This window comes from Zootoca vivipara, chromosome 16 (assembly GCF_963506605.1).
Source record: "Zootoca vivipara chromosome 16, rZooViv1.1, whole genome shotgun sequence".
Taxonomy (NCBI): Eukaryota; Metazoa; Chordata; class Lepidosauria; order Squamata; family Lacertidae; genus Zootoca; species Zootoca vivipara.
Window position 1 is genome coordinate 22,217,204 of NC_083291.1, and position 27,088 is coordinate 22,244,291.

Consider the following 27,088-nt stretch of genomic DNA (forward strand, 5'->3'; position numbering starts at 1 on the left):
GCGTCAGTTGCTTTCTAGTGGTAAAGTTTTTTTCTAGTTTTGCCAGATTGTGACAACCGGTCTCAGAAGGGAGAATAGCACATTATGTGACTTTTCTGGTGGGTCTGTCATTCCCTTACAACTTCTTCTTCTTTGGCGATCACTCGTAGCCGAGTACGATTGTCTTCCATAAACACGGTTTTAACAATGGGTCCGTAAGTGACTGTGGAGGCCAATTCTGGATCCACATGTCCTTCCACAGTGGGGACATTGGTTTCCAGACGGGAGTTGATCACAGTGTGGATTTGCCAAGTGTGCCTTCCTCTTAGCACGTTTCTCCCTTGCGTCCTGAGATCGAGTTTCTTCAAAGCCCATGACACCTTTGGTAAAGGCTGCTCTCCAACTGGAGCGCTCACAGGCCAGTGTTTCCCAGTTAAAGGAAAATCCGCCCTGTGGTCCTTACTGACTAACACAGCCAACAACTTGGCCTACTCAGAAGCAAGCCAAAGGGACTTCCTCTCAGGTAAATGTGTTCCTGCCTGCCTGCACCACTTGCTACCTTGCATATGTAGTAAGGTTAAAGATTACTGGGAAATGATATATAATGAATTGAAAATTTTGTTTAAAATAACCTTGGGGGGGGAACCCCAGAAGTTTTCTTTTTGGAATTATATAGGGACTATAGCAGCAAGAATGCTACTTGCCCCAAAGTGGAAAGAAGCAGAAGTCCCAGCAAAGGAAGAATGGATACAAAAACTTATGGAATATGCAGGAATGGCAAAACTCACCAGAAGAATAAGAAATCAAGATAACAAACTTTTTATAAAAGAATGGAAATGGTTTATTGAATATTTACAGATAAATTGCAAACAGATCAAAACATTGGCAGGATTACTGTAATAACCTGTCATAAGAGTATATATTTAAAGTGGGATGCTTGGCGCTGTGGTCTAAACTACTGAACCTCTTGGGCTTGCTGATCAGAAGGTTGGCGGTTTGAATCCCCGTGAGAGGGTGAGCTCCCGTTGCTCTGTCCCAGCTCCTGCCAACCTAGCAGTTCGAAAGCACGCCAGTGCAAGTGGATAAATAGGTACAGCTGTGACGGGAAGGTAAACACTGTTTCCGTGCTCTCTGGTTTCCGTCATGGTGTTCTGTTGCGCCGGAAGCAGTTCACTCGTGCTGGCCACATGATCTGGAAAGCTGTCTGTTGACAAACGCTGGCTCTCTCAGCCTGAAAGCGAGAAGAGTGCTGCAACCCCATAGTCGCCTTTGATTGGATTTAACCGTCCAGGGGTCCTTTACCTTTACCTAGATTTAAAGCAGATAATTAATTGAGCAAATTAAGTGAATTTGGATATGCAGAAGATATTTTTTAAAAAATTAATTTAAGGAACTGCAGAAAGAGGGGGAAGGAAGTCAAACTCTGAAATGTTAAAATTGTTGTAAACTTAATGAAGTGTATAAATTTGAAAAACATTAAAAACATTTCTAAAAACTTGCTACTTTACCTTCTACTGTAATTGGTTTATGATGATGATGATGATGATTATGATTATGCATTATTGCTGAAAAGCGGGTTTTAGCACCAGGGGAAAGAAACAGTGTGGAAAACCCCTAAGCTAAATAACAGCATAGGAAATGAACTAAATGCATGAATAGTTGTGACTAATCCTCGGCTAACAGAAGATCATATCATCTTACTTCTCTGGAATCCTTTGCAGCCCCACCTTTCTAATTGAATACGTAGTTGCCACTTCCTAAGCAAACACTTTCTCACAGCCACATGGCTAAACCACATCCTAATGCCAATATGTACAGACTGCGCTTTCTTAATTATGAGCATGTTAACACTGAGCATGCAGCTGGTTCTGCCACCTCTCAATCTCGGGGTTCTTCCAGATGGGGGCTGAATATTGCAAACTGATCATTGGCAGGTGACACTTTTTTCGGTAACTTTTCGGATTTCCCACCCAAAATGTAAATCTGGTTTAAATGGCTGGGGGTGGGGGAAGAATAGTGGCTGGCATTTTGATTCCAGCAACGCTGTGTGGATGCTGTGAAAAGCCTGCCTGCACATGAAGCATGAATACATGTCTGGATTTACCACCAATGCTGTCTCCCCCACCAGTTATAGCAGAGCTAGGGAACCTGCAGCTCTCCAGATGTTGTTGGACTCCCACTAGCCCCACTCATAATAGCCAGTAAGAACTCCTGGGTAATGTGCCTCATGTTTCTGTTGCTCTAAGGCAGGCATCCCCAAACTTCGGCCCTCCAGATGTTTTGGACTACAATTCCCATCTTCCCCAACCACTGGTCCTGTTAGCTAGGGATCATGGGAGTTGTAGGCCAAAACATCTGAAGGGCTGCAGTTTGGGGGTGCCTGCTCTAAGGATCCTTCTCTCTTGATGTCCAGTGTCCAGAGGCGGAGCTAGCTGCTCCGGCATTCGGAGTGGCGCACATGCTGTGCACTCGGGAGTGTGGTTAGTGAGTGTCTCAGGGGGGTGCAGCGAGCGTTTCAGAGGGGTGCCGCCCACGACGAGCGTCCCAGGAGGAATGGGGCGGTGATGTCACACACACCCAAGGGATAACACCCGGGGCGTTCTGCACCTACCACCCACCCCTTTCTCCACCAGTGCCGCTGCCTTGCTGGCTCCCAGGGTGGAGTTTGAGGCACTATAAAATACCAAAGCCTTAATCACCAGGTCTGGCCCCTCCCAAGACCTGTGGGTCTATTCCTCTCTCTCACACACACAGCCCCAGGAAGTCTTCCCACAAACAACCAGATCTTCCTCGGTTTTCTATCCCCTTCCTGCATGTCTCTCTGTGTGAATTTGGTTGTGCCAGGATGTCCTCAAATTAGATGTGTTAAACAAAGATAAAGAAAGATTCTTGTATTACTTATATTTGCAATGGTTACAGGCAGGTAGCCGTGTTGGTCTGGGTCGAAGTAAAATAAAAAAATTCCTTCAGTAGCACCTTAAAGACCAACTAAGTTTTTATTTTGGTATGAGCTTTCGTGTGCATGCACACTTCTTCAGATCTTCTTCTGAAGAAGTGTGCATGCACACGAAAGCTCATACCAAAATAAAAACTTAGTTGGTCTTTAAGGTGCTACTGAAGGAATTTTTTTATATTTGCAATTTATACTTAGCAGTGTCAAGTTTTGTGCTTTTTATTTTTTTGACAATACATCTGCTTTTGAAAATTGAAGTAAGCTTTTTTTTTGGGGGGGTGCAAGTTGTTAGCCTTACCTAGGGTGCAAAATAGCCTGCCATTGGCACTGCTTAGAAGTTGCTCTTAGTGCTGCCAGTTTTTTTTCCTATCGGGACTTTTGTTCCATAAACAGTGGTTTGACAGGCAGAAGTTCAGCTGTTGTACCTTCCAGCTACCTGGAGATACAGTAAATATTGCTGTTAAAAGCAAAGTCGTGTGTCCAGGAAACAAGGTGACAACTTCAGGAATGATGAGAAAACAGCAGTGATCCCTGAGTTGCAGGTCCACTAGGAGCAGGTGGACCTAATTGCTTTTATAACCAATTAAGGTACACTTGCAAATGTCTCCGTCAGCTCCTGAGGTTATTTATGGCTACAAAACTCGAGAGAGATAGATGAATTACTTTGGGTATTTTTCTCCCAGCCAGAAACAGGTAAGCTCTGCAAAGGGACCAGTGACCAGTTAGCTTAAAAAAAAAAAGTTTGTTCTTGAAGCTGTGGAGTAGAATCTTTCTGTGACCGTTTCTGCTTGTCTGAGGTTTCATCTTATACCCTTAACACACATTTGAAGCATATTACTTCCCTCAGATAACTATGGGTCCTGTAGTTAGTTAAGGGTTTGTGGGAATTGTAACTCGTTGAGGGTAAACTACAGTTCCCAGGGTTTTTGAGGGGGGAAATATGCTTTAAAGTACAGTATATTGTGTATATCAGTTATACAATGAAGCTCCCGAGGATGAACTGCAGTCAGTTTGTGAGTCAGGAAACTGAGAAAACTCCCATACATCAGGCACATCACAGTGTTGAAGCAACTGAAAAATAAATCTAGAAACCCCAAGATACTCATTTCCCCTATTTCTATTAAACTCTTAACCACATGACCTCTGCTGTGGGTCTGAAGCTAGCAATCTATTATCCTTCGAAATAAATGAAGGTGGTTTATGTGGCTTTGTAATTCTGAAAACATATTATACAAGTGTCATGGAAACATTAGCTTGTATCAATGATTTTACATTATGCTGTGGTACCATAAGCTTTACGGAAGCAAGAACCACTAGGCTCAATGTGATTTTCTCTCAGTCAAGTAAGTGCAGAATTGCAGACTGAGACCTTTCTCTTATAGGCTCAGGTGGCATCAACATTTGATAAGTCTGTAGGTGTTTCTTGGGCTGCTCATGTGTGTAGAAGGTCGGTGGTTCGAATCCCTGCGACGGGGTGAGCTCCCGTTGCTCGGTCCTAGCTCCTGCCAACCTAGCAGTTCGAAAGCACGTCAAAGTGCAAGTAGATAAATAGGTACCACTACAGTCGTCGGGGAGGGAAGGGAGGGTTCAGGGCGGGGATGGGGAGGAGGGAAGATAGGGTTGATTCTATGAATAAGACATTTGTAACACAAGTTATAAATGTATTTTATTTTATTTTTTGTTGAAGCTGTTTAATTTGAAATTGATGTACAGTTTGAATGAATCAAATAAAGTTATTTTAATAATAATAATAAAAATAGGTACCGCTACAGCGAGAAGGTAAACGGCGTTTCCGTGTGCTTCTCTGGTTTGCCAGAAGCGGCTTAGTCATGCTGGCCACATGACCTGGAAGCTATACGCCGGCTCCCTCGGCCAATAATGCGAGATGAGCGCACAACCCCAGAGTCGGTCACGACTGGACCTAATGGTCAGGGGTCCCTTTACCTTTTAGTGGGGCCTGTAACAAAATGTTGCAGTGTGGGGTGCTGCTGTCAAGATCCAGGAGGCCATATTTTTCCCTCCCTGGGCAGTTTGGAGAGTAATGGCCTTCCCCTTAGGGTTTTCCCCCTGAATAATTGTTGTACTTCTCCAAATCCTGGAGTTCACCCCAAGCCTGCTGATATTGTCCTCTTCTGCACGGGAGGCTTCCTTTCTAGCTACATAAGGGCTGGAACTCAGAGATCACTTACATTACACATTTATTTCATAACATTTATTACCACTTGATTGCGGGGGGGGGGACGGGACACACCACACACCCACAAAGCAAATCATATATGATGGCAATTCTTTTGTAAGAATATAATGTGTCTGCCTCAGACTTGAAGCACAGGGCAAAGGAGGAAGTGGCCTCAAAATTGATTTGCATTTTATTATTTAGCATCTCTTCCTTATACTAAACTGCTGTTGCCTAGGAGTTGAAATTTCCTTCCGGGGCTTTTTTTTTTGCTTTCTATTAGCACCTCACACCATTGCTCTCAGAGTTCACACTTCACTTGCAATTCCATTTACAGATCACTTTGCATCTGGGCCGCCATGTTCTCCCACTAGTTGCCTCAGGAAGATTAAAAAAAATAAAATGCTCCCATGATGCTTTGTCCATCTCTCAACATTTCACAGATGAGTGTAGGGGTGTTTTTATGCATTTGTAAAACCTTATTCTCACACCACCTGTGAGAAACCCCACATGGGAGGGAGGTGTGGGTTTGTTTTGTTCTTGTTCTTATTATATATTTTGTGTTTTTATTTTGTATTTTTTATGCTGTGAACCTCCCCGAAGATATACAAATTTAATAATACCAACAACAGTAACAACAGCAGCAATAATAATAATAATAATAATAATTACACTCACACATACATGCTATGTTCCTGAATGGTCTCTTGCCTACTGTATTCATTTGTGGTGAAATAGGTAGCATCTAATACTGAACACAGGGATGCGGGCGGTGCTGTGGGTTAAACCACAGAGCCTAGGGGTTGCCGATCAGAAGGTCGGTGGTTCGAATCCTCACGATGGGATGAGCTCCCATTGCTCGGTTCCTGCTCCTGCCAACCTAGCAGTTCGAAAGCACAAAGTGCAAGTAGATAAATAGGTACCGCTCCGATGGGAAGGCAAACAGTGTTTCCGTGCGCTGCTCTGGTTCAGCGCCGGCTCCCTTGGCCAATAGAGCGAGATGAGCACCGCAACCCCAGTCGGTCACAACTGGGTCCCTTTTGCCTTTATTACTGAACACTCCAATAGCCCCCACTCAGAGATTTAATTTCTAGAGGCCACGAGAAAGAGAACACAATCTGGATAACTGTGTTGTGTGTGAGTGTGCGTGCACACACCAACGACAATTTTATAAAGAGATATTCCCCAAAGGCAAAACAGGGACAAAACAGAGATTGTGATTCATTAGAATCAAGATAATACAGACTCTGCTTAAGAGACAATTCTTTAGTGATTGAACCTGTCAGATTGTGTACAAAGATGATTGTACTGTGTCATTGCAATGGACACATATATAATCAGTTTGGGAAGCGCTGCTAGCCTTTGTCTGCACAGTCTTTGGAGTTAGGTACACACTCACACTTCATGGATTACTTCTGCCAGCCATCTGCTAACCTGGTGGCCAGCCCAGCTGTGCTTGCTGGGACAGATGAGAGCTGTGGCCCAGAACATTTGCAGGCCAGCTGGCTGGGCAAAGGCTGCCTTATATTCCGCTGGGTTGCATGGATGAGATGTGAGCTTAAAGTTGTATTTTATACTGCTAAAAGATGATGTCTTTTTTATCTGGTTTGGAAATGACTATGGTATCATTCTTTATTGGTATAAGAAGGAACAAGACAATACAGACTGATATACATTACTTGGGAACTTTACAAGATTTGTATTCCTTGTTGGATTACGTAGCAGAAGTTTCGTGTTTGCTTTTATACCTGCTTGTTTTTATTATCTACTAGCTGGCCCTGCACACGTTGCTGTGTGTTAGTCTGTGAAATGGAGGGTAATAGTCCCCCTTCAGATCCCCCTGAGACTCAGAGTCCCCCTGTTTTACAGGTGTTATGTTTAAACAGGGGTATCCCTGTTAATCCCCCCCACTTGAGGGCGCTGTTTTAGTTTGTGGCCATCTAAACCAGGTGAGGGAAGCCAATGGGTCTCAAACCCTCCATGAGTTAGGGACTTGGCCTGCATTCGAAGACAGGCACTGATGGATTGAGCAGGCAAGACCAACAGTCCAATGGTCAAGAAGGCGGTTTCTGCACATGCCGTAGAGGGAAGTGAGAGGCAGGTGGGGATTGTCAACCTGGGAAGGTAGCCCAACTAGGAGAAGGAAAACTCTGGTCCTAAACATCCACTGCCTTTGGAGATATCTTCGGGAGAAGAAAAAGCTAAGGAGTAAACCCTACGCACAAATCCCGAGTGGAGTCCCAAAGATGGTTGGGTGGTGCCTTGTGCATCTCCTTCCAGTAACTCCAGCAGCCAAGCTGGTGCCAAACGTATTGCTCTTGCTTTCCTTTGGACCATATCAGTGAAGCCTGGGACCTCCATACATGCTGCCCAGGCTTGCGCCCCAGAGAGGTCACTTTGCTGCTGCTAACACAACAGTTTGACCTCACCCCTGGAGGCATACTCCATTGTCTGCCGAGACAAACCAGCAATAAATGTGGCTAAAAACCTGGTGGCTGAGCCTACGAGTCTGCCCCTTTATATACTCCTAGAGTAGACTAGAGGTAGGCAGCTTTCAGCCCAAGCTGCTTCAACAAGCCCTGTCCCTGTGTGGTCCTTGGCCACCAAATTCTTCATTCTTCCTCTGGCCTGGCCTGCACAATATAATCCCTGCTTACAATGATTTTTTAATCATTCAGGAAACTCACCTGTGTGTAGTGTTCCTGCGCCATATGTCAGTTTAAATCATTAATTAGGGGCACTTAATTAGTCTGCTGCTGTTCTGGAGTAGGATTCAGTTTAGATTGTGCCACAAACCTACTTTGCCTCCCCCCCACCCCAAAAACCCTCCAGACTTTTTTTTTTGCAAGAAGGAAAGTGACTAGAAAGGATGCAACATCATCAAACCTCTCTGCAAACAAATTAGGATGAACTCTCAATAAACAGGTCACCTGGAAATGTCATTATGTCATTAGGAGGTGAACTGAGCTTTCTTTTATTTTATGTAATTCAAAGGTGCAATACCCCACCCATCCCACATTCTTTGCGGGGAAATAAAGAACTATATGCATAATCTGGGCTGGCTGGTCAGTCAACTCCTATGCATTAATTACACCTAATTTCAGGAGGCTAAACTACCCCAGAAAATAAGGTGTGACTGATTAAAATACCTGAGCTTAGACCACAGTCTTTGTTTGTTGGAACATATTGCCATGCATAATCTTGTTTTTCAAAGTTCAGCTGCAACCCAGATCCCACTGCTGTAGAAGCAGATGTATTTGGAACAGAACTCAAAATCTGCATAGCCGTCTTCCAAGAAAAATGAGTTGCAGCTGAACTTATCCTCTGCGTCACTCACCGCTGCAAATACTTGGGCTTGAACCGACATTTTCAGTTAAAGGAGTCTGATGAATTTAGGAAAATAGTATTGACAAGAGATGAAGCTCTAGGACTTCTTGACAAGTTAAAAATTAACAAATCTCTGGCTCTGGATTATATTCACACAAGAGGTCTTTAAAAGCTCAAACATGAACTTGCTGATCCAACAAATATAGGGGCTACTCTCTGCAATATACCCAAATGCTTTGCTCCTGTTACCCTGGACACATAACGTCTTCCTCCTAGAACGGTGTGGGTGTGTGGGTGTGTGTGAGAGAGAGAGAAAGCGAAAGAGAGAGAGAGAGCTGCTTGCCAATTTATTTTAGGAGAAAGTCAAACAGACTGCGTAAGAGCTTCAACACTGTGCCTCTGGTACAATGGCCTTGCTACATTGGTGTCACCATGATCCGCTGGCACAGGCAGATTTTGGTTCTGACCAGGGGTGGACTTTGTTCATCTTTCATAATATGGCACCCTGTGCAAGGCCAAAATGTTACGTCCCCAAATGCACCTTCTCAATTATAAAAAGGTAAAGGGACCCCTGACCATTAGGTCTAGTCGTGACCGACTCTGGGTTTGCGCGCTCATCTCGCATTATTGGCCGAGGGAGCCGGCGTATAGCTTCCAGGTCATGTGGCCAGCATGACAAAGCCGCTTCTGGCAAACCAGAGCAGCACATGGAAATGCCGTTTACCTTCCCGCTTTGTTTTTGTTTTTTGGAAGGTGGCTTTTCACTCCTTGCACTAGATGAAGAGGGATGGGGATACACTGCAACTTTCCCTTGAAAGTCTTAGAATTCATAGAATCATAGAGTTGGAAGGGACCCTGAGGATAATTTAATCCAACCCTCTGCAGTGCAGGAATATGCTGTTGTCCCATAAGAGGATCGAACCTGCAACCTTGTTATCAGCACCATGCTGTAAGTGAGCTTTTGTCTCTCCTCTGCTTCTGAATACCAGCCAGAGCCTAGAATGCTGGACTAGATAAGCCTTTGGCCTGAACTCACGGGAAGGTGGGCAGGCAGACAGGTGGGAGAACAGCAACAACATGAGACCTTGAATTGAGATAATAAAGAAGCCACTTGGGAGTTTTCGTACAAGAAATTAGCAAATAAAACTAACAAGGTACAGTATCTATGTAAGGGAATGAAAAGCTACCAAGAAACACAAGTTTAGAAAAGAAAAAGGCCCGTTCAATAATGACATGCAGAAATATTGTGCAATTTCCAGGAACTGAGGGATTACAGAAGGATCCCTTTCCACTGAAAAGCACTAGTTTGTCATAGAATAAAAAAATTCCTTCAGTAGCACCTTAAAGACCAACTAAGTTTTTATTTTGGTATGAGCTTTCGTGTGCATGCACACTTCATCAGATCTGATGAAGTGTGCATGCACACAAAAGCTTATACCAAAATAAAAACTTAGTTGGTCTTTAAGGTGCTACTGAAGGAATTTTTTAATTTTGTTTCGACTCAGACCAACACGGCTACCTACCTGTAACTAGTTTGTCATAGGATAGCTATGAAAATTCTATCTACGGTGCTTAAAATTGTAATGACCAGAGATGCAGGAAATAATGGCAGATTTGAGGTGTTCCCACTCACTTTCTGACACCTGGGTGTGAGTGCGAGCCATCTCTCTGAGGGCCTTGCCCTTAAAAAACTAAAGTCGTTCCTGGTAGAAAACTAGGACACCAACGAGAAAGGTTTAACACAGTCCCCTCCCTGATGTGCTGGCTTACTGATTGCATGGAACTTGAATGGTCATTACTTAACCGGGGACAACATTCACAAAGATGCCCGCCGCCCTGCAGTTCGCAGTACAGTACTGAAGCCGAGAACACGACTGCCTCATTCTACCCATCTCGTTCAGAGCAATGTGCACATTCGCACGTGCTTGTCGCGAGCCCCGCCAGTTGGGCGTCACAACCATAGCTGCCAAGTTTTCCCTTTTCTCGCGAGGAAGCCTATTCAGCATAAGGGAATTTCCCTTAAAAAAAGGGAGAACTTGGCAGCTATGCACAACAAGCAGCCAGCAACTCGTACGCGCGCGAGGATTTAGCGCCGGACCTGCCTGCCGGCGCGCACGCAAAGTCGCCGCCAGGGCGCGCTAGATAATTCAGGTGAGCGCGTGTACACAGAGAGCAGGTTGTGTGAACGAGGCCTTCACTGCACCAAATCCTCAAAAGTCTGCCAGCCGGCTTAGGGAGGTTCAACGCGGGTTTGCTTTCAGGGTGAGCGTGGCGGAGGGGTCTCCTCCTCGCAGCCTCCGGAAGGCTGGCAAAGCAAGTGCTCCAAGTCGGGGGTTGCCCACCGCCACATTACGTCCAGGAGGAGGAGCTCCCCAGCAGGAGCCACCGCCCCTCCGCCTGGGGGAAAGGCGGAGCCCCAGCCTGACATCACAATTCCCCTCCCATCCGCGCCGGGCAGGACAGCAGGCAGGCGGCTGCGGAGCGCCTGGGCGCCTTTGTAGCGGTGCCGTCGCTTCCCCGGCCTGCCGAGCGCGCCGCGATGCTGCGCCCTCGCACGCCGCGCTCGGAGCAGCACTGAACCAGCGGCGCGCACCATGAAGGAGTTGCCCGGCGCCTCGCTGCAGAAGGCTTGCCGCCTGCTCGTTATCTTCTGCGTCCTCCACCTCCTGGCCGTCGTCTTCTACTGCTTGGCTGGCAGCACCCTCAGTTTCCAGTGGAGCCTGGAAGCGGCGGCGCCCCGCGGCCCGGCGCCCTCCCGGAGGGGCCCCGGGGCGACGGTGCCCAATGCCTCCAAGCCGGACGCCTCTTGCCCCGAGCCTTCTCCTCATCTGGGTAAGTCCCGGGCTCGGCCGGCCTCTCACTCTCCAGTTTGCGTCCTCGTGTCCCCCCCCCCTTCGCCAGCCCCGACGGCCCTTTGCCCACCATGCTGCTGTCGCGGGTCCCCCCCTCTCCTTAACTTCTCGCCTCCTGAACCCCACGCGCTTCCCTGACTCTTCCTCCCAGCCCCCCACTTTCTTCTCCCACCCTTTCCTGTTCCTGTCTCCTCGACGGCCCGTCCTTCTTTCGGAAGCCTCTTCTCAACCCAGGCGCGGATTCTCGTGCGCCTCTACTTTCCCTTTTATAAACATCCCATTTTTCTTTCCTTTGGATTAAACGTAGCGGAACTTTCCCCCGATAATAAACAGCTAGCGCGCTGGGTTCGCAAGTTTCTTCCCTAGTATGGCTTGTTACACAAACTGGGCAATGCCTTTGCTTGGCTTGGTCTCAACTGTCTAAAAACAGTGCGCAAGCTTTTGAGTTCTCCAGAGTTCTTCGTCGGGCTAAATAGTACATGAAACGCGGTGGGTGGGTGGGTGCCGAGGGACACAATGCCTCATAGCTTTTGTATCCCGTGAAGAGGGGCATCTTTTACCCCATAAAGTCTGTCTGCGCTCTTATTTGGAAGAGGGGGGCCCAGCGGAGCTAAGCGGGACCTCTGCGTAAATACGCACAGGATCGGACTGCGTGGCTGCTTAGCTCCATTGCTCACTTTCGCGCAGGGAACTTCCTTTGAGTTCAGTGGGACTCAGTAAACGTGCCTCGAATTGGGCTGCTGCTGGTAACTTCCTCTTCTGCTACAGCCACCCCTTTCCTCCCTCAAAGCTCCCCCCACCTTTCCGGAGTCGCTCTTTATAGCTCTAGATCTGACTTGCTGAAGTGCTGCTGCTACTGAAGCAGCCCCACAGTGCAACTTCTGACAGTGTTTGTGAAAGGAATATAAGTGGATGAATCACATGTGCCACGTTGCTGAAGAGGGGGCTTCTTCCTTGTCCCTAGACAAACATGTTCTCTTCCCTTACTAAAGGAGAGGTGTCGCTGGTTGAGCTTCTTAATTTTATGCGAGGACAGCTTTCTGGACCCGCCACAGAACCCTGTGAGCAATCTCCATTTCTGTTTTGTTCCAGATCTTTCCCACTGGAAAGAGAGCGAACCTCTTTAGCAAGTGTGCCAAAAGTGGTCCAGGGTATGGCATATCGCCCCCGCTATACCGTGCACTGCTATAATATTCCCCTGCCTCTAGTCTGCTGAGCCAGGAAGCAGCAGAAACGCAGGCCTCATAGCTGAGCCAGTGGGCATGCAAATCTACCTACGTACATTTGCTGCAATACTTCCATGTTCATACAGTTTGCTTTATTATTAATTTTGCAGATTTATAAACTGCCTCCCTGAAGTTGTGTACAGTAATTTTATAACCTAGTTGTGTTTTCTTTATACCATTCGTAGCCTCCTCTTCCTCGGAATTAGTTTGTTAGGCATCATTTAGGAGCCAAACAACTTGGGGGGACGTGCTAACCCAGTGGGTATGTTTCCTTTGAATAACTGATCCCTACACAGCAGCAACAGGAACCATGTTTCTGTAATGTCTTTGCTCTCGCCTCTCACCTGCCCACGTTTCTGCATTCAGTTTTAATCTTAAGGGTGATTGCCACACCCTAGCATCACTAGGCATGCCATGGGTGAGCATGCTGGCGTCTCAGGAAAAACGAGTCAGAAGCTTTTCAGAATTGCCAGTTAGGTCTGCAGGTTTGGGGGTGCGTGTCCAAATGGTCGCCGTTCCAGTTCTAATATCCAGGGCTGTCTTAAGCCTATGCGGTGCTGAGGTGCAAAGATCCTCCTGGTGCCCCCCCCCCAGTTGCCCAGTCCCAGGCGCGCAGGAGGGTGGAGCCGCCCGCCTGCCTCAGCATCTCGCTGGCCTGGTCACCCCTGAACTCGTGGCACAGAGCAGCAGAAGAGCCCATCGTGGCGCTCTGACCAATGGGTGGGCTCTTCCCCGGATGCAACTCTCAGGCCCCGGACTCTCAGCCTGGCGCCCTACACCCCTAGTACCTATGAGTAAGACGGCTCTGCTAATACTTTTAACACCCACATTGCTGTTTCTAGTTTCACTTCTGTGGAATATTTCCCTGATCATCATGCATGTGCCCTGGGTGTTCCTTGAGCTCAAGGGTGGCTAACCAGTTTTGGTTCGGGTGCTGCAGTCACCCTCTTCAGCTGAGCTGTACAGATCGGCTTAGGAGGAGCTATTACTGCTCCCTGCTCCTCAAATGAATGATTTGATTACTAGAGGGAGGAACATTTGCTTTCTTATCAGGTCGCTGAGCTAGGCCATGGGCATAGCCAGGATTTATTGGAGGGGGGGGGGAAACAGGCTTTATGTTGGGGGGGCAGAACTGAGTTATTTGTGATGCACTTGGTCAGTTAAGTATTTTTATTGATTTGCTTGATTGGCGGGGGGCAGCTGCCCCCCTAGCTTCGCCCATGACCTAGGCTGATAGGTTTGAACTTTTCTGCTCAACCTGCTTAATTCCCCCCCCCTGCTGCCACAAAAACCAGTGGAGTCCTGGAGGGTCTGGGGAAAAAAATGGGTTGCTCTCTCTCTGTTGGGCTCATTGGGTGTGCTTTAAGCAGTCGTTTTGTAAGGTTTTCAGATACCGTCCATGCTGAATGTTTGTCCCTGACCCCAGAGACTGTGTTTTCCTTGGCAAGTGCTGGATTTGTTGCCTCGCCTTTCTTAAAGTTACTTTTTTTTGTTTAATGCCCCATGCATAGTTACAATGTGAATAGGATAGATACTGTGAGAGGAAATGTATACTGTACAATACAAATAGGATAGAAACACTGTTTTAAAGAGAGAGAGAGAGGAGGAGGAAATGTATACAGTGGTACCTTGGGTTGCGGTCCCAATCCGTTCTGGGGTGCTGTTCGCACCCCGAAAAGTCTGCAACCCGAGCGGAGCTTTCTCGCATGCGCGATAGAGCGCTTCTGCGCATGCGCGCGCGGCAAAACCCACAAGTATACACTCCCGGGTCCGCCGGGTTCGCAACCCGCAGTGGACGCAACCCAAGGTATGACTGTACATTAAAAGAAACAAGAACCCCATGTCGGATTCTAGATTTTCTAGATCCATTTCAAATAGGGTTTAGGCCTGGTTTTGGCACAGAAACTGCTTTGGCCGCCCTTTACAGTATAATGATCTCTGTCAGGAGAGGGACAGGGGGAATGTGTCTCTGTTAATTCTCCTTGACCTCTTGGCAGCTTCCGATACCATCGACCATAGCATTCTTCTGGAGCAGCTGTCTCAGAGGTGGGTGACACCACTTCGCGGTGGTTCTGTTCCTACTTGGATGGCCGTTCCCAGAGGGTGTTGCTTGGGGAGTGTTCTTCGGCGGGGCTCCTCCTCAGGGTTCAGTTTTATCCCCTATGCTATTTAACATCTATATGAAACTGCTGAGGGGGGTTAGCTGAAGGTTTGGTGCACGTTGTCAGCAATATGCCGATGGCAGTCAGCTCTACTTCTGCAGGTGAGGCAGCGGAAGTGCTGGACCAGTGTCTCGCCTCAATAATGGATTGGATGAGAGCCAACAAACTGAAGCTCAGTCCGGATAAGACTGAGGCACTGTTGGTGGGTGGATCACTAGAACCGGATGGCTGGAAGGCAGCCTGCTCCTGATGGGGTTACACCTCCTCTGAAGGAGCAGGTACACAGCTTGGGGGGGATACACCTGGATCCTTTGCTGTCGCTTGAGGCTCAGGTGGCCTCATTGGCACTGAGTGCCTTCCATCAGTTTTGGCTGGTGGCCCAGCTGCATCCCTATCTGGACAGGGATAGCCTAACAGCTACTCTTGTCTATGCTCCGGCAACCTTTAGGTTAGAGTACTGCAGTGTGTTCTACATAGGGCTGCCTCTGAAAATGGTTCAGAAACTTCAGCCAGTGGCCATGTTCCTCACTGGAACAGGAAGGTTTGAACATATTACACTAATCTTGGCCTGACTACACTGGCTGCCAGATAGTTTCCTGGCCCAATTCAAAGTGCTGCTTTTTGACCTATAAAACCTGGACCACAATATCTCAAGGACCTTGATGGGCAATTTTGAGTGCGTAAGGTGGGCTTCATCTTTTCTTTGACGCCTCAAGAGGCAATTGTCAGAGTTTTGTTCTGACACTTTTGCAGGTCTTTTCACAGCCCAAGGTGCAGCAGCTGTAACTTTGCAAACCTTGGTTGAATCCGATTCCCACCGCTGCCCCCCCCCTGTTATTGTGGGATATGGTGCTGTTTTATTTGTTGAAAACTGATTCATTGTTTCAATTGTGTGTTTATGTTTCGTTAGCCACCCTGGGAGCAGCAGCTGGGAAGGGTGCGGTTTGAATTAAATTAAGAAAGAAATATCTGGCTTAAGTTATTTTCCACTTATCCAGCTTCTAGAGATTTTATAATATATTTGTGTCCTTTATGCTGTCTCCGTTAATTGTACCCTATTGTAATTGTACCCTACGGTAGTCCCGTTCCCACCCAGCCATTACATATATGTCTAGTATCAAGGACTATATATATTAAAGTGATGCTTCTTGGGCTTCTTTTTAGCATCTTAGACAATCAGGCTCCTGCTGATCTCTCTTGCGGGCACTGTTGTGTTCCATACCCACTTCAGTAGTGGGTGTTCCCAGAACTGGGTGTTCCCAGACATTTGCTACAATTTAGGAAGCCCCTTTTCTTCTCTTGCCACAGTTCCTGAAACAACAACAACAACAACAACAATTTATTATTTATACCCCGCCCATCTGGCTGGGTTTCCCCAGCTACTCTGGGCGGCTTCCAACAAAATATCAAAATATATTGGTCTGTTAAACATTAAAAGCTTCTAAAAGTCTGGCAGATGTTTTTCTTTTTGACATCTGGTGGGAGAGCGTTCCACAGGGCGGGTGCCATGCGCTGGACCTCAGTGTCCGGGCAGAACGATGGGGGTGGAGACGCTCCTTCAGGTATTATAAACAATAATTTATTATTAATCTTTGCTTTGTTCCCAGTTACAAATGTGTTCCGGTATACAAATTTTAACAACAATAGCTTTTGGAATTTGATGGTTTATTAAGTACTAAAATTATTGGTTTCATTTAAAACTTCTGGACAGACTGGTACCAATCGAGAATGTTGCCAAGGAACTTGATTCAGCTGGCACTCTGCATGTGCCCCAGAACAATGTGATTCCTTTACCTTTAGGTAACTGTGCAATCGGCCTTTTGAGAGGAAGCAAACCTTGGCATGGACTGCTTGCCCTTGTTGATAAAGCGAGGACTTGTGTGCATGGGACTGAACTGTGAGAAATCTGGGTGTAAGAGTGTACTTGGCAGAGTTTAATGCCCAGATAATGTCTTCCCTGTACATGGAAGGTGTTTTCTTTCGGCATACATAACAAAGCTTGCATATGCAAAGTGCTGAAGGGTGACTGCCTTGGCGGGGCTTGGTAGTGTCCATTATGCCATCAGGTTAGGTTAGTTCGGAGGGATTCTTCTGGAAGAACTTCTGGGGTCAGGGTGGAGAACAGCGGTGGAAACTCTGGAACATAAAGTGTTGCGGTGTAGTCTGTTGAATTGCTGTGGACATCAATTTATAGCAAAGTGTTTGGAGAACAAAAGGGATTGGGTAGGGGACTGCTTGGATGCTTGGGACTGTGAAATGTGAGAATTCTAGATAATGCTTAACTCTGCAGCTTATCATTTGTAGCAACTGCCAACACAGGCACACACCTCTGCTTCAGAGTTAAACAACAGAGTTAAACATACAGGGGTGCCAACTTGAATAAAAAATGGGGGGGAGGTAAGTCCCACCCCTCATATTTGATCACAAGACATGGCACGCACGCACCATTTGAATGGCAGTGCCCATCAACTTTGGGGAGGGTTTCCAAAGTTTTATGGGGACAGGGCTGAAGGGGCCTTGGTCCCTAGGAGTTGGCTCCTATGGTGCCATTTGTTGTTTAGTCGTTTAGTCGTGTCCGACTCTTCGTGCCCCATGGACCAGAGCATGCCAGGCACTCCTGTCTTCCACTGCCTCTCGCAGTTTGATCAGACTCATGTTGGTGGCTTCAAGAACACTGTCCAACCATCTCATCCTCTGTCGTCCCCTTCTCCTTGTGCCCTCAATCGTTCCCAACATCAGGGTCTTTTCCAGGGAGTCTTATCTTCTCATGAGGTGGCCAAAGTATTGGAGCCTCAGCTTCAGGATCTGTCCTTCCAGTGAGCACTCAGGGCTGATTTCCTTAAGAATGGAGCGGTTTGATCTTCTAGCAGTCCGTGGGACTCTCAAGAGTCTCCTCCAGCACCATAATTCAAAAGCATCAATTCTTCGGCGATCAGCCTTCTTTATGGTCCAGCTCTCACTTCCATACATCACTACTGGGGAAACCATAGCTTTAACTATACGGACCTTTGTTTGCAAGCTGGTGTCTCTGCTTTTTTTGGTGCCATATATTTGTATATTCTGGCGTATAAGGCGATTGGGCGTATAAGACGACCCCCAACTTTCCCAGTTAAAACATAGAGTTTGGGATATACTCGCCGTATAAGAAATACAACTCGGTGTATAAGACGACCCCCGACTTTTGAGAAGATTTTCCTGGGTTAAAAAGTAGTCTTATACACAGGGATATACAGATATATATATATATATATATATATATATATATATATATATATATATATATATATACCCTGTTTCTCATATTTTAAGACATACCCATAAAATAAGCCATAGCAGGATTTTTAAGCATTCAAGGAATATAAGCCATACCCCGAAAATAAGACATAGTGATAGGCGCAGCAGCGATGCCGGCTGCGGCAGGAGGAGGAGGAAAAAAATAAGACATCCCTTGAAAATAAGCCATAGTGTGTTTTTTTGAGGAAAAAATCAATATAAGACGTGTCTTATAATATGAGAAACACGGTATATATATACACGCACTACAACTCCCAACACCTCTGACTATTGACCATACTTCCAGTTCCCACATGGGTTGTTTTTGTCATGCAAGACCAAATCCAGTCTCAAATTGAGAGACTGTATTCCGATTGGCTCTTGGCCCTCAACCCCGCCCCTTAGGGCGGCCCAAACTGTCTGCACTGGTTGTGACTCAGTGTCCCTTCCATTTAGCATCATCCTCAGTCTAAACGCATTCTGTGCTGAGGTGTGCCTTCCCCTCAGTAACTTGTGTCTTTAACAATGTGTCTCGAAGTCTCTAGGCTCATCCCCATTTCCTTTTGCGCTGGGATTTCTAGGTCCATGTCCTGTTGCTTTTTTTTTTTTTTTTTTTGTCCCATTGCTTTCGCTGAGAAAGCCACAACTTATTATGGGCAGCTTCCAGCACACATAAAACATAATAAAATGTCAATCATTTTAAAAAAACTGCACAAAACGGAAATGTGAATGAGCTCCCTATTTGGCTTATCTTTTTGTGTGTGGAATCTCTTCTCTTTGATCCAAGCTGGTGTCTTAGTCTCCTCTGCCTTTTCTACTTCATTCTCTTGCTTATTTTCTGTTTTTCTTACTTTCCTCAGGTTAGTCAGGAAACTTCAGGGCGCGACGCAAGCCTCATGTTCTCCCTAAAGGTGTATTTTTTCTCTCACCCTCTTTTGAAAAAATGTATTGGGAGGATTCCAAAGAACCCAAGTTGTTTGTTTAGACACTGCATGGAGCTCAAGTGCAATCTCTGAGGTTTGGCATGCCTTCCGTCTTCCCATCGCAGCCAATGTCCTGAATTATCAACAGTCTGCTTTTCAGTATTGGCAGAATGCCTATACTGTATAAGTTTGGTGCCCAGTTGCTCAGAGAGGTCTGCTCTGCAGCTACAGTGAAGCTTTCTTTCTCCTCACCTTGGAATAGATAATTATTAGCATGTTGTCCTTTTCTTCCTCCCTCCTCTGTTGCTCAAGTAATGCAGTTCTTCAGCCCCTGTGGAGTGCAGACATGGTTTCGAGCAGTTACTTAAAGGACTGCTATTATCCAGCCTGCCCAGACTCTGAAGATCTACTTAAGTGTCTGTTGGTAAAGGAGATCCAGGCAGTTGCGGTAGGGACTTTTTGGCAGTGGCCCCATTCCTGTGATGGTAGGCAGGCCCCATGCATCACGGTCTTGAAGAGGGTCTTAAAAGACTTAGGTAAAGGGACCCCTGACCATTAGGTTCAGTCGTGAGTCGTGACTGACTCTGGGGTTGCGGCGCTCATCTCGTTCTATTGACCGAGGGAGCCGGCGTACAGCTTCCGGGTCATGTGGCTAGCATGACTAAGCCGCTTCTGGCGAACCAGAGCAGCGCACGGAAATGGCGTTTACCTTCCCGCCGGAGCGGTACCTATTTATCTACTTGCACTTTGACATGCTTTCGAACTACTAGGTTGGCAGGAGCTGGGAACGAGCAACGGGAGCTCACCCCGTCGCAGGGATTTGAACCGCCGACCTTCTGATTGGCAAGCCCCAGGCTCTGTGGTTTAACCCACAGCACCACCCACGTCCTAACTCTTTCCTAAATCCTTTGGTGATTGATATAAGGAGGGGCTATAAACTAGAGCAGGCACGTCCAACAGGTAGATCGTGATCTACCAGTAGATCACTGGACGCCTGTGGTAGATCACTGGCAGATCACTGGCTCCCCCCAAAGAAGCTCAACAACTTTGGCTCCCCTAAAAAAAGCTCATTTTTTTTGCCCTGCACCCCCCCAAAAATGGCGCTTTCCTTCTCCCTAAAAAAGCTCAACAACAACTTTGATCTGAATGCCTTAAAAACAGGCCTTCCTCCTCCCCAAAAAAGCTCAACAACTTTGACCTGAACCCCCAAAAAGGGGGTAGATCACAGCAAGTTTTTAAATCTGTAAGTAGATCACAGTCTCTTGGGAGTTGGCCACCCTGAACTAGAGCTATTGTGCCAGAGTCTGACTTTTTAATATATTTTCATATTTTCTAGTCTGGAATGCAGGAATATGCTGTTGTCTCATACAGAAATTGAATCTGCAACCTTGGCGCTATGCTCTAACCAACTGAGCTTTTGTTTTGGTTTACTTCTGTTTTTGATAGTGCTATGAAATGGCTATTTAAATGGTTTTGCACAGTATCTGTACTTGGGCTTTCTCTCTTATATCTATTTTGAGCTTCTTTGTGGAGCAGGGTTCTAAAAAAAAGCAAATTATAAGTCTTTTAAAAATGCAATTCATTTGGAAGCTCTAAATGAATGTTTTGGAGTTTGTTGACAAGTTTGGCAATACTGTATTCCCTTTTCTTTTTCTCTCTTACATAGTGTGCTAATAGTTGATAGGTTTTATCACTCTCCCACTTAGTTAGAAGTACAGTCATACCTTGGTTTAAGTACACCTCGGTTTGAGTACTTTCAGTTTAAGTACTCCGCGGACCTGTCTGGAACGGATTAATCCACTTTCCATTACTTTCAGTGGAAAAGTTCGCTTCAGGTTAAGTGCGCTTCAGGTTAAGTACAGACTTCTGGAACCAATTGTGTACTTAAACCGAGGTACCACTGTACAGTTGTTTATTGTAGCTCATGGCTATTAGTGTTTCTTTTTTAAAATTAAGTCCAACCAAGCTCTCTAACTTAGCTTATATTTCAAAATCTAAATTAGTTCTATATGTGGACTCATAGTTTATTCATTTTGATCAGTTTCTTTTTTATCTCTCTCCCCCCCCCCCATAATTGGGAAAATAGCTACGGTATATAATTAAACCACAAATATATATTCTGTAACGTGCCCAAAATTGTTCCCCAGTCAAATTCACCTATGAAACTGATTGCAAATCTTTATTGTTTTACTATTCCTTGTTTTATGTTAGTATTTTATCATATTAAAGTGTTCGGTTTACATTGGAAGAGACCAGTTTTTATTGTACTGTATTTGCATACTCTGCTATTACTTTGGGCCTTATCTCTATGTTATGCATCATAGCAACAGTAAATGAAACCAGAAAGACCTTATCTGCTGTAGTAACTCTGAGGGAATGTGAACTAAAAGTGCAACTCTTTACCTTAGGATTGTAAAAACGGCACTTGTTTGGGGTGTGGAAAAAAGAAACTGTAAGGAGCAGTTCCCATTTATTGAAACAGATCAATGTTAATCCACCCTTGGAAAGTAAAAGGGAGCAAGACTTTCTTAACAAGACTTGCATAAGCATGCAACACTGTTGGCATCAGACATAGGGCCCTAGTTCAGTGGTAAAACTACCGCTTGGGATGCAGAACGTCTCGGGTCCAATCGCCAGCATCCCCAGGTAAGGAGTGTGAGAAAACACCGCCTGAAACTCTGGAAAGCTGCTGCCAGTCAGTGTAAGCAATATTGAAGCAGACCTAACTTCCTAACGTTCAAAGATTAGAAACACTGCCATTAATTTGGCATTTATTGATGTGTAGAGTGGGGTGGGGTGGGCAGTGTTAGAAACTCTGATATATAAGCTAGGCAGCAAATGTCTCCTTAAACCAAGGTTGCAGCTGCCAAAATGGAATGTATACTTGCCATTTTGGGGCAAGACAAGATCTAAAGTCTTATTTTTCCAATGATGGGCTGAATGTGATGATCAGTTAAACATCTGGCTAGTTCAGGTCACAACCTTGAGCTAGGTTAAGAACTTGGGTGAACTTTGAGAAGATACACTGTTTCAGTGTATCTGAAGAAGTGTGCATGCACATGAAAGCTCATACCTATGACAAACCTAGTTGGTCTCTAAGGTGCTACTGGAAGGATTTTTTTATTTTGAGAAGAAGTTATTTGATCCAGGGACAGTCCATATATATATATATATATATATATATATATATATATATATAGCCCTGTTATTCCTACCTCTTTTTCTCAATGGTGACACCTGCAGCCAATGGAAAGCTGTGCACGCCTCCTCCGTGCCAGAAATAGCGTTTGCGCATGCACGTGCACACACACACACTCTCCCACCCACCGTGGCGTCTGCGGGACCATGAGCCGGCCCAAGCCACAAAAAAATTGCTGACCCCTGGTTAAACAAAGCAAGTTGCTTTTTCCCCTCCCCAAGATTTCCCAGTTCCCATACCCAGTGGACACTCCAACATTCTGCAGTTTTTGGGGACTTCGGAGCACACTTAATCCTCGCTGGTGATGTAAACAAAATCTGCTCCTTTTCCCTTATCGGGTATCCAAGACCCTGTACAGTATAGAATCCTTAAGTGGGTTCCCTGTCGGTAGGAGAAAATAACAGAGGCCAACCGGAGAATATTGAGAAGCAAAGCAGCTAGTAAGCCTGATCTTTTTTAAACTGTTGCAACAGGGTCCTCACCCCTCCACTCAGGAGGGAGGAGGAACCCAGAACAAAGGTGTGCATGCCCTTATATAGACTTTTGAAATTGCCCACCCTGTAGCTCAAGAACACCCCCAAAAGCATCATACATACACCCCAAAAGGAGGCGGTCTACAACAGAAATCCTGTCTGCCAGAATACCTGACAATGGCCAGTGATTGCTTACTTGGGCAGCCTGCCCATTCTTTCGTAATGGTAAATACTTTAATTCCTGAATCCAGGTCACAGGCTCACCCCATTCATACACAAAGATGCCCTAAAGACAGGTAAGCAAAAGACAATGGAGAGGCTTTTGCATTTCCTGTCTCCTTGCAGAGAAACATTTGAGGTCAATTTGGGAGAGTCAAAATGGTTTCAGGATTGTTCTCCTGTACTATTTCAGACACGTGGTTTACATACTTACGTATGTGTTTGCCGTGTAAATTTATGAACGTTTAATTTTTATATTTGAGACCGCAAATTCTTATAACACTGGGCTCTCGGGTTCCCCTCTCTCCATTAAGCCATTTTTTAATTTTAAAAACACAGGCATACCTTTGGAGTCCCTGGAGTATGTAGAAGAAGCTTGTCTCATGTGCAAGCGCTTTTTTGCCTCCAAACGGTAACCGCTTGACTGTCTGAGCATGCTGTTAGTATGCATTCCCCACCCCTACTTCCCGTTATCCTCCCTGTTATTATAAGCTTTGTGTGTTTGTGCCCGCCAGGTTGCCTGTATTGGTGTGTGCCTGTTTATACTTGCATTAAACATGTATGATGATAGATGGATGCCCAATGTGTACATCTTTTCCACTACTTTAAATTGCAAGCAATGAGAGCCATTGTTTTAGCCCATTTTTTAATGCAACAATGGTCTGGTTTTGCTAAATGTCTTGCTAGAAGGGCTTACTATGGGTGAAGTTACTACCGGTAGGTCCAGAGCTAAAGTTGCAGCCACAATAATCTTGGCTTTGCCTTTTGTGTGTTCATGTGGTGGAGATTAGTGCCTTCACTGAGCCTAGGGCTTGCTGATCAGAAGGTCGGCGGTTCGAATCCCTGTGACGGGGTGAGCTCCCGTTGCTTGGTCCCAGCTCCTGCCAACCTAGCAGTTCGAAAGCACCTCAAAATGCAAGTAGATAAATAGGAACCGCTACAGCGGGAAGGTAAACGGCGTTTCCATGTGCTGCTCTGGTTCGCCAGAAGCGGCTTTGTCATGCTGGCCACATGACCTGGAAGCTCCCTCGGCCAATAATGCGAGATGAGCGCGCAACCCCAGAGTCGGTCACGACTGGACCTAATGGTCAGGGGTCCCTTTACCTTTACCTTTTATCTTCTTGGAAGGATGCCAGCAAGAAGGTCTTTGTTAACGTCACATTTATGTAGATTGTGTTCCTGTTGTACATTTACTTTGAGCTTGATGATGCTAATGTTCTACTCTTTTCATGTATCCCCAACGCTAGTTTATCCATAATCCATTTATGCAATAACGAAGGTAATCATTAGCAACTCCCCTTGTGCTTTCCGGTCTTGCTTTCTTCCAGGCTAGAAATGCAAAAGAAATACTAAGATCTATTCCCGAAATGGCACCTCCTTCCAAAGACAGGAGTGGAATACATGAAAGTGGAAAGGAATCTAGGAGTTCAGTGTTTGGCGCAGTTTAATTCCCCAAATCTTGATTAATTCTAACTTTTATTGGACCCAGGAGTTTAGGATGTCTTGCACTCCACAAACTCATAGCAATATGCTTACAAAACAAAAATAGCACCTTAGAGACCAACTAAGTTTTGTGTGCATGCACACTTCTTCAGATACACTGAAACAGAAGTCACCAGACCCTTATGAATAGTCAGAGGGTGGGGGTGGGGGTATTGCTCAGAAGGGTGGTGGGAATGGGTGATTGGCTGATAGGAGTGGTAAACCTGTTGGTGACTGTTAATGACTGTTACCAACTGCAATTGGTCTTGCAGGAAAAAGCAAGGGGTGAGGTGCTAAAGAAAGCTTTATCATGTATAATGAGATAAGAATCCAATGTCCTTATTCAAACCAGATCTCTCCATGGTTTTAAGCTTGTTAATGAGTTGCAATTCAGCAACTTCTCTTTCCAGTCTGTTTCTGAAATTTTTCTGTAATAAAACAGCTACTTTGAGGTCTTGTATAGAATGTCCTGGGAGATTGAAGTGTTCTCCTACTGGTTTTTCAGTCTTATGGTTCCTGATGTCAGATTTATGTCCATTTATCCTTTGGCGTAGGGTTTGGCCTGTTTGTCCAATATAGAGAGCTGAAGGGCACCGTTGGCATTTGATGGCATACACAATGTTAGAAGATGAGCAATTAAATAGTCCTGAGATGGTATGTTTGATGTTGTTGGGGCCAGTGATGGTGTTGTCCGGGTGTATGTGGCAGCATACATATGCTTACAGAATCTACTCAGAAGTTCCCTTGAGTTCAATGGGATTTATTCCCAGTATGTATTAGCTGCAATCCTGTGTATGTTTGCTGATTAAACTCAATGGGACTTATTTCCAACTAGGCATGGGGTTGTGTTGTTGATCATGAATGTGAATCATTTTACAATGAACATTTTTGTTGTGAAGCAATCAAATTAATCTTTCTGATGTTTGTTCAAGGTCTACCAACAGTTATAATTTTCAGAATAATGTTTAAAGCAGAAATTGTAATCAAAATAAAGCAAAGCCGCAACTAATTTTAAAGGTACTCCTATAAACAAGCATCAGGGCATCGTGACTTTTAAGAATATTTGATTTTTGATTTGGCTGCAATCAAAAATCAGACGGACAAATATTTGACTAGCCAGTTGTCTGGTGTGCAAACACTAAATGATAGTCATAAAGTTCCTTGTTTCTGTGTTGCAGGTTTGGGACTCACAGCATCGTGCTATATCCAACCTATGTATAGCAAGCAACGTGTGTGTGTGTGTGTGTGTGTGTGTGTGTGTGTGAGAGAGAGAGAGAGAGAGAGAGAGAGAGAGAGAGAGAGAGAGAGAGAGAGAGAGAGACATTCTAAAGGAACCTAATGTAGTTATTTTCCAAAGCAATGTGGCTTTCCTTGACTTAGCTTTCCATGAATTGCTTTGCTGAGCTGCTTCTGACTGAACTCTGATACTATCGTAACTGAAATGCAGCACTGCAACTTGTTGTTTTGACCTTGTGCTGTTGAGGAGACTAAATATATCCACTGCCTGATAAGGACTCTGCAGTATGGAAATTTCAGATGGGAGGCAGGCTCAGGCCTGCACAACTTGTGAGCCACTAAGCCAAACACAGTCCACAAGTCACATATGCAGACACCCCCTCCCGTGTAGTGAGTATTCAGAGATTCTGTGCTTCTGCACATGGAGGTTCCATCTAACTATCACGAATATTAGCCATGAATTTGCCTCGTTTAAAACCAATGATGCTAGTGTGGCTGCAGCAAATTCAATATGTTAATGATGCATTGTGTGAAGTGCTGTTTTTCTCTTCTCCATCCTAAATCTGCTGCCTATTTTTCCTTGGGTGATCCCAAGTTCCAGTACAGTACAGTGGAACCTTAGTTCTCGAACCCATGGGAAGCCATGCCTCGGTTTTCAAACGTTTCGAAAGCCGAACGGGCTTCCTGAACGGATACTGTTCGAGAGAACCGAGGTACCACTGTATCAGAAAGTGTACTTGTAACTACCCTGATTCTTTAGTCACTTTTAAGGGAGTGGACTGAGGCTCTGCATTTGCTCTGCAACCAATGCTCTCCCAGTGCTGGATTGGGAAGCGGAGTATGCCCAGTTTGCCACAATTCATACCTTGTTGTTGTTGTTGTTTAGTCGTTTAGTCGTGTCCGACTCTTCGTGACCCCATGGACCATAGCACGCCAGGCACTCCTGTCTTCCACTGCCTCCCGCAGTTGGTCAAACTCATGTTTGTAGCTTCGAGAACACTGTCCAACCATCTCATCCTCTGTCGTCCCCTTCTCCTAATGCCCTCCATCTTTCCGAACATCAAGGTCTTTTCCAAGGATTCTTCTCTTCTCATGAGGTGGCCAAAGTATTGGAGCCTCAGCTTCAGGATCTGTCCTTCCAGTGAGCACTCAGGGCTGATTTCCTTAAGAATGGATAGGTTTGATCTTCTTGCAGTCCATGGGACTCTCAAGAGTCTCCTCCAGCACCATAATTCAAAAGCATCAATTCTTTGGCGATCAGCCTTCTTTATGGTCCAGCTCTCACTTCCATACATCACTACTGGGAAAACCATAGCTTTAACTATACGGACCTTTGTAGGCAAGGTGATGTCTCTGCTTTTTAAGATGCTGTCTAGGTTTGTCATTGCTTTTCTCCCAAGAAGCAGGCGTCTTTTAATTTCTTGACTGCTGTCACCATCTGCAGTGATCAAGGAGCCCAAGAAAGTAAAATCTCTCACTGCCTCCATTTCTTCATACCTACCCCTTATGAAATACTCCATTTTGGTGGACGTGGGTGGTGCTGTGGTCTAAACCACTAAGCTTCTTGGGCTTGCCCAAGGTCAGAGGTTCGAATCTGTGCAACGGGGT

The 27,088-nt window shown here is 45.6% G+C and overlaps 1 protein-coding gene across 1 annotated transcript in view; it reads left to right on the forward strand.

Moving 5' to 3' along the window:
- Nucleotides 1-10,886: 10,886 nt before the first annotated feature.
- Nucleotides 10,887-27,088, forward strand: part of B4GALT1 (beta-1,4-galactosyltransferase 1) — a 45,700-nt gene continuing 29,498 nt past the window's right edge. Inside the window, exon 1 of the mRNA XM_035140728.2 lies at nt 10,887-11,267. Coding sequence (XP_034996619.1) covers nt 11,030-11,267 — 238 coding nt within the window. The 5' untranslated portion in view covers nt 10,887-11,029. The remainder of the gene's footprint in view (nt 11,268-27,088) is intronic.